A 7,783-nucleotide genomic window follows, 5' to 3' on the forward strand; every position below is an offset into this window, starting at 1 on the left:
TTTTATTAATATATTAATTTCAAATAAATGTGACTGTTTTATCGGGATTTGGGGCGATTGTCAGCCATTCCTCGTTTTTAGGATTTTCCGTCATTCCGAGTTCCGTCATTCCATGCGCCATTCCATCTTTTAGGGTCACCCACACCAGGGGCGTTTAATGGATAGGAGGCGTTTATAAGAGAGGGGGCATTTATTAGAGCATTTTGGCGCATTCTTAGCCATCGTTCTCATATTGGAGTTAATCTCCGAGAGAGTTGAGTTAAGGTTTGAGCCAGATTGTCCGAGTGTAGTCGTCGGAGAACTTTGGGCACAGTGATTCAGGTTGAAGTAGTGTGGCAAGTTGGCTTTCAGGTTGGTGAGTTGTATTATTGTTAGCCATCCTTGAAATTGAACCGAAAGAAATACCTAAAAACCTGTACAAGAGTGACAACAAGAAAAACAAAGCTATTGGAAGAATACGTACGAAATATGGTGGAGATCGTTCCGCTGTACAAGCTAGCGTACAAAATGCCTCTCATGGTACTCCGTAGTGACGTAGGACTGATGACAGATATATAGCATTTTAAGGGCATTCTTACCATTGCTTTCAGAGCGGAAAGTATCTGGGTACTTTGGCTAGAGGTCGGAGAAAGAGTTTATTCATGGCGAACGCCGACAATAATCTCGATCACCAATTGAAGATATTGATCATTGGAAATTCTGGCGTGGGAAAGAAGTCGTTTATTCTTCGCTTTACCAAAGATTAGTTCAAGTAGGGGATATTGCCAACGCACGGAATCGATTTTCAATCGAAGTTGATCGTTTGCAACGACAAGAAAGTCCAGCTGCAAATCTGGGACACAGGTTAGTTTTCTCTTTTTCTTACAATTTTAATATTCACTTGTTACTTATATTAATGTTTTTGTTTTATAGCTGGGCAAGAAAGATACAGGACCATAACGACCGCATATTTTCGTGGAGCTGCGGGGTTTATTGTCATGTATGATATTGGGAACGAATCCTCCTTCCAAGCGGTCAAGGATTGGTAAGATAACCATTTAACGATTTAAAACAATTATATTTTCTAGCCCATTTTCTTTCCCGTTAGAATCGAATCAGAGTTGTCGTAGACCGAGTTGACCTTTGCGTCGATCAGATAGCTATTAAATTTTCTGTTTTCGCAAAGCCAGTCATCAGGTCGCCGAAGTAAAAATAGGCGGTTTGCAACCAATCTCTAGAGATAAGGATAACAATGCTGCAATCTACAATTGCTAGTGGACGAACGAAAGGAGCTAATGAGAGATCTTTTGTTTTCGTCCACCAACATGGTGGCTATGACACGTGAAAACCACCTAAACCCGTCCGCTACCCAGCATACGAAACATCTTGAGCTCCTGATACTATCTTATTATTCCTTCGCATATCGGAAACAGAAAAATATAAAAATTCTTCTGGAACGTTGATGTCGCGTATAAAAGATTGTTACGACCATTTGCTGCGAGGTAATTGAGGCGTGACCCTTGCAACGCCCTTTATCCCCTCGGAATAAAGAGAAAGTCATGCAACACGAAAGAGAGAAAGTAGGAGAATTTCATTGGCTAGGACATTAATATTTCTACTAGGAATCTGTTGGTTTAATCGAGTCTTTTCTTAGCTTCAATATCACATAACTGTTAGAGGACCTTAGAAAATCCGAAAACCGTGAACCCAGAAATATTTATGTTTAATATTTATTTATGTTAGCATATTTATGTTTATGCTATTATGTTTCAAGTAAAAAGCAAATCACGCCCGAGAAAACTAAACCGCAACCAGTAACAGTAATTAGTTTGTTGTTTCATATCACTTCTGATTGGTTGCTGCACAATGGGAAATGTCAAAATCAACGCAAAGTGTGCACGGTTTTCGGATTCGCACAGGAATACTAGGGTATCATTTGTGCAAGACTGTTTTGTAAGTGGGTGAGTGTGTGATTCGATCCATGCAGTCACGTGTGACAAAGGCGAATGCAGAAAAAATAAAGAAGTCATTTTGCTTCCAATTTAGGGTGTTGAACGAAAGAAGTCTCCAGTTTCGCCTCGTTATTGACTGACTAATTAATTAATTGGTTAAAGAGTTCATGGAGTTCAAAGTGTACAACTAGACAACCAATGAGTTAATACCTTTATAGCTCGTACCTCAAATCAACTTCACCTGACAAAGAGTTTTTTTTCGTCAAATCGAAAAAAATGTCTGTTGCTTCTACCTGAATTTTTGTGAAAACATGTCGTCGGTCATGTTCAATGTGCTCAATGCATAGCTGATCTGGCGTGTTTCAATCGGCAGTCTTAAATTGTACTGAAATTGTAGACGAACAGAGAGGTAAAAATTGGTTGCTGTCCGTTCTATCACTAAAAATGCATTATATAATTTCCATCCTGGTAACCAGGCTGAAGTGTTTACTGAATGGAAAACTTTCTATTCTCTATGTCAGAAATCGAGATCTCGGCAACCGGGCCAACCCGCTTTCTCTCTTCTTGTAAACCGACACAGCGAAACTTTAACAACGGTTATAGTGGCGAGGCAAAATCTCGGGAAACCCGATCAACCCGGTTTACGGGGCTATATGAGGAGACCATAAGTTCCATGATGCAAAAGTTATTCTTTTTGCACCAATTACCTTTTGCGAAAAGTTCGTCCACGAAATGAATTGGGCCATTGTATATCTTCTCCACATGAATACTGTTAATGTGATAGTTTCCGTTTGGGAACGTCAATAGCTGGCTTAAGTGATGCGAGGTGTCCAGAAACCTGACCTCGTTTTCCGGACACCAGATACTTGAATTGAAAACACGTCATGCCAAAATGTCACATGGTTTTTGAGTAACCTCCAGAGCAGGCGTCCCGTGGTGCGATCTACGAACGATGCGTTCTGCGGCCATTTGTAAGCGTACCAAGGGGAATTGGGACTAGTGGAGATGTAAGCTTGTGATCCAAGAAGGTGGTTGATTATTCATCGCTCGCCCACCAAAATACCCCTGCTTTGCAGGCAGTTTTTGAGTGGTAACGTGGATGCTGTTAACCCCGTTGTCACGATCGAACAGATACCAGTAAAATGGGCCTTTGCTAGAAAGAGTAAAGTCCTTAAGTGTCACTCTTAGGAGGGTAGTATCGAAAACGAAGACCCCGAAAACGAAGACCGAAGACCAAAGACCCACTCGAAAATGAAGACCTCGAAAAGGAAGATCCACTCGAAAACACGTACAATAACAATGTTCTGGTTCGCGGTTATCATATTTGGGTGATATTATGTTATTTCTCCTCCCTCCCCCTATTGGAAGGTTTTTGGTTTGAAACCCCACTCCCAAGTAAAACTACTGCCTTTTGTCACGCAATATTTACCCATCAGTGCCTAATTAAAGACGATATTAATTGCCCACTCACCTTTAATAGAAAATCACTTTTATCCTTAAATATACTTTTATCCTTAAATATTTTTGCATAATGTCGCAAGCTGAAAACGGCGGCATGGGTAGACATTTAAGATATTTTAAAACCCATCTAATAATAATAATAATAATAATAATAATAATAATAATAATAATAATAATAAATAATAATAAAATACTTATATAGCGCTATTTACATAAGAATGATCAATAGCGCTTTACAATAATTCACTTAAAAACCTTATTCCAATGATATGGTGGTACAATTGAAACCAATTGAATAAAAATTTATTAATAAAATAAATTAATTAATAAATAAGAAAAAAGGTTCTAGCCTGCCCGAAAAAGGTGGGTCTTAAGTTTTCGTTTAAAATTACATGGTGATGGATGTCACGCAACTTAGCCGGCAGGCTATTCCACAAACATGGCGCAGCAGCATAAAAAGACCTGGCACCAAGCGTAGGAAGCATTTTCTCCTTTGGCGGCTCCAGTAAAAGACTACTATTTGATCTTAGATTATAAGAGGACTTAGGCTTAACAGTAATTAAATCACTAATATATGGTGGTGCAACAATGATTAGGCAACAAACGTGACACCGAAGAGTACATGGTGTGGTAGCTGTGAACTTGACTGAAGTGGTAAAGAATTAAATGGCCTGCACACAGGCTCTCCGTGCGTCGAATTGCGTGTGGTCAACAGCTGGGGAGTTGGAACTCCAATTCCCCAGCTGTTGACCGCGCGCCATTCAACGCAGGGAGAGCCGTGCGCAGGCTAAGAATTACAGGATCGTGTTTACTGTAGGTGGTCGACCGATATATCGGTGGACACTCGGTCGACGTATCGGTCGATAATCGAACGATGGTCGGTCGATAGTCGTCCGTCGCTGTTAGGTCAACAGTCGATCGATCGTCGGACGATAGTTGTTTCCGGACGCATTCGATCGAGTATCGGTCGCATGTCGGTGATATATTGGTCAACTGTCGGTCGAATATCAGTCATGTGTCGGATATCGGTCAAGTGTGTTAATTAACCAGATGAGTCCTATGGCGATGACGACATAAGTTATTGGGGGGGGGGGGGGGGATTTACTGTTGGGCACGATTACCCTAGATCCGAAGAGCACTGGGAACTAGGGACATGGTTCAGGCGAGGGGCAATCTTCTCTTTTTTCAGCTTGAAAATATATCATACATACGTAAATACATACATGCTTTATTTAAACACGGTAAAACCTTCAGTAAGAATACAATAGCTATAGTACAATAAAATTCAGTAACTACTATAGTAATAAAAATACTGCCGGTCGTCTAATTTTTAGCTGTTAAACGGGATCAATCGCAGAAAACTCGGCCCAGCCAGAGCCATGGATGGAACTATTGCTCCCGTTGTCCCGCGGTCGACCAAGAACAAAAACCTGCCCACAGATTTCCTTTTGAGTATTGGGTGTCTTTCTTCCGACAAACGACCGATACTCGGTGAATGATCGGCGAAGTGTTGGCGAATTGTCATGAGTTATCGGTGAAGTATCGATAAACTAAAAGCCATTATCGGCCCAATCTCGTTCCCAGGCTCTCTTTGTGATAACGACAATGGAGACCCTGGGAACGAGGTTGTTATCGGCCGACATAAAACTTGACCGATTCATCGACCGCCTATTTTGCGACTCTCGATCGACTGTCGACCGATATGGCGACCGACTGTCGACCGTCGGGGAATGATCAGACTAAACACCTTTTGGAGCAAGATAAGCTCAACTTGACCTCTCCACCTTTCGGGCTTATCTACTTTTACTTCGAGCTGTTCCCTTTCGGCTGGATCATAAAGAAAACGTTTTTACCGCCTCGTTATTGATGCATGCTTTTTTCCGTGTTTAACAAGTTGTTGTTTGTATTTCTTCTTTGTTTCTTCACCATATATTAACTGGGACCTCCGACAATCTGAAGGTTGGAGATGAAATGAACAAATAAACTCAAAACACTGCTATCAGTATTGTGCTATTCACTGCCAGCAATGAACCAATGTACAGATGGGAAAAGATAAGCCACATACATCCTTATCAAAATATTTTACTCAAGAAAATATACCCATAAATTTCTAACGTTTTATTTTGGACGACAATTTTTATTAGCTTCATTAAAGGTGAGGCAATGAGACTGCTTAGATCTTCTCCGGACCAACTCTTAAAAAATAACATTTGAACCAACTTTAATTGTTCGTTCTTTCGAGTGGGTCTTTGTTTTCAAGGACTTCATTTTCGAGGGCTTCGTTTTCGAGGTCTTTCGTTTTCGAGTGGGTCTTTGGTCTTCGGTCTTCGTTTTCGATACTACCCTCTTAGGAGTGACACTTATAGCCAGATTGTCACCCGAGAACCGGACCACGAGTAAAATCATCTGACGTTGGAAAAAGATTAATTTATAATTGTCAAATGTAGGACAGAAAGGGAGAAGAAGGGAGTAGTTCAGAAAAAAGAATAAATGGATTTGGCCTTGCTTCATAGGTTAACACAAGTGGAGACACATTCTGGGCCAGATGCGGAGCTCATACTTGTTGGCAACATGAACGACAAGGAAAAGGACAGAGTAGTCACGTCTGAGAGAGGCAAAAAGCTAGCTGAGGAATTGGGAGTCGAATTTTTGGAGACAAGTGCAAAAGACGACGTTAATGTCGAACGGGTGTTTGAACGACTGGTGGACATCATTTTGGCGAAGATGTCAGGGAGCTCGGAAACTCAGGTTGACGAAGAGGAACCAGCGACCACGAAATTACCGGACAATCCACAAACAGGGAAAGTGGATTGGTGTTATTGTTGATGCTTGGACTTTTTACTGGTCTCACGAGGCCTAAGGCAGGTTTCCACTGTCTTCAGAGTTTGGGTGGTCTGGCTATATGACGCTAGCATTTTTTTGCGCAAGATGACGCCTTTTTGCAATTTCGTTCCGATACAAGTTGCACAAAAAAATTGCTGTAAAACATACCATGAGACACAATAGACCTTTTTACCAATACGGCGGCCATTTTGATTTCTGTTGTCTCGAATAGCTACTATGGGATGCCCAGGGAGCAAATACATATTATTGTGCCCCCTAGGCATCCCATAATGTCTTCTGAAACAATAGAAATCAAAATGGCCGCCGTATCTGCAAAAAAGGTCTATTGGAAGAATAAACCTTGTCCATCGCTGATGAAAATAAAAATCTATCTCATATAACTAATATAACATGCAACAACACGTGTGAAGGGTGAATTCCCTCAGTTTTTGATTGTGCCTTAGACTTGTAATTTCGTGATAGATACAGTTCCAACAATTTTAAAAAATACAAAATAAAATTCAAATATCAGAACTAACCAATTGGCGTTATTTAGTGTATTCATGGTGTTCTTTGGCTTGACTTTTTTGATGTCGCAATTTATAAAATCAATGACCATATAGTAAATTCATAACCAGCAAACAGGAAATATTAGTGTAGTTTAAAGTGCTTCAGATATTTTCGTTTGCAAAACTGAAATGAGTAAAATATATTTTACCTTTGCTTCTCTAGATTTTACTTTATGGAGCAGCCATATTGGATTACTGAAACAAAAGAAAGTATTTGCATAAAAATAGAGTTCAATTCCCAGAGGATTAGTTTGGTACACCATCATGGCCGCCATTTCTTTGTTTTGGAACACCAACATGGCTGCCGTGACGTCATGTGAAAACGCTCTATAGGCCTAATGAGGTACAAGAGATAACGAAGCTCGCATTCATTTGTTCCATGGCCAAGCTCAGGGCCGTAGCCAGAAAAAAACTATGACTGAGGCAATGCCCATGGTTAAATTATCCTCGTAAGTATTTTATGATGAGTATACTTTAAAGGCAATACTGGAATCACGCTTTATTAAAATCACGCAAAAATGACTGAGGCAAGTGCCTCGGTTTGCCTCATACTGGCTACGGCCCTGAAGCTAGTGAGCCGTATGGGTCTATTCCATCAATGACGTCAGGAAATAATTTACATTGGCAAAGTTCTTCCAAAACTATAATGCAAAGTAGTTCATGACGTCATCGAAGGAATAGGCCCATGCCTTTCACTGCCTCAGCCATGGGACAAGTGATTGCCAGCGTGTTTCTCTTACATACCCTATAGACCCTATGCAAAAATGGCTGCCTTTAAATTATTCTTTTGTTCATATTCAAAATAGTCCAACTAACGTCGTTTTTGAGACAAAAATTCTAAAGAATTTGTTATCCCGAACGAGGTTAGTTGGGCTATTTTGAATATGAACAAAAGAATAATTTAAAGGCAGCCATTTTTGCATAGGGTCTATGAGGTACAATAAAAAGTAAAATCTAGAAAAGTAAAGGTAAATATACGTTTGATATTTAACTTTTGCT

General features: G+C 40.3%; 1 protein-coding gene across 1 annotated transcript; it reads left to right on the plus strand.

Annotated features, from left to right (window-relative positions):
• The first annotated feature begins 151 nt into the window (after positions 1-151).
• LOC138023800 (ras-related protein Rab-3A-like) lies at positions 152-6,753 on the plus strand. The gene is given in 4 exon segments (XM_068870871.1): positions 152-355; positions 591-843; positions 913-1,024; positions 5,906-6,753. Coding segments are annotated over 3 exon segments (627 nt in total). The 5' UTR covers positions 152-355; positions 591-641; the 3' UTR covers positions 6,219-6,753.
• The last annotated feature ends 1,030 nt before the right edge of the window (positions 6,754-7,783 follow it).

Source organism: Montipora capricornis, chromosome 11 (genome assembly GCF_036669925.1).
Source record: "Montipora capricornis isolate CH-2021 chromosome 11, ASM3666992v2, whole genome shotgun sequence".
NCBI lineage: Eukaryota > Metazoa > Cnidaria > Anthozoa > Scleractinia > Acroporidae > Montipora > Montipora capricornis.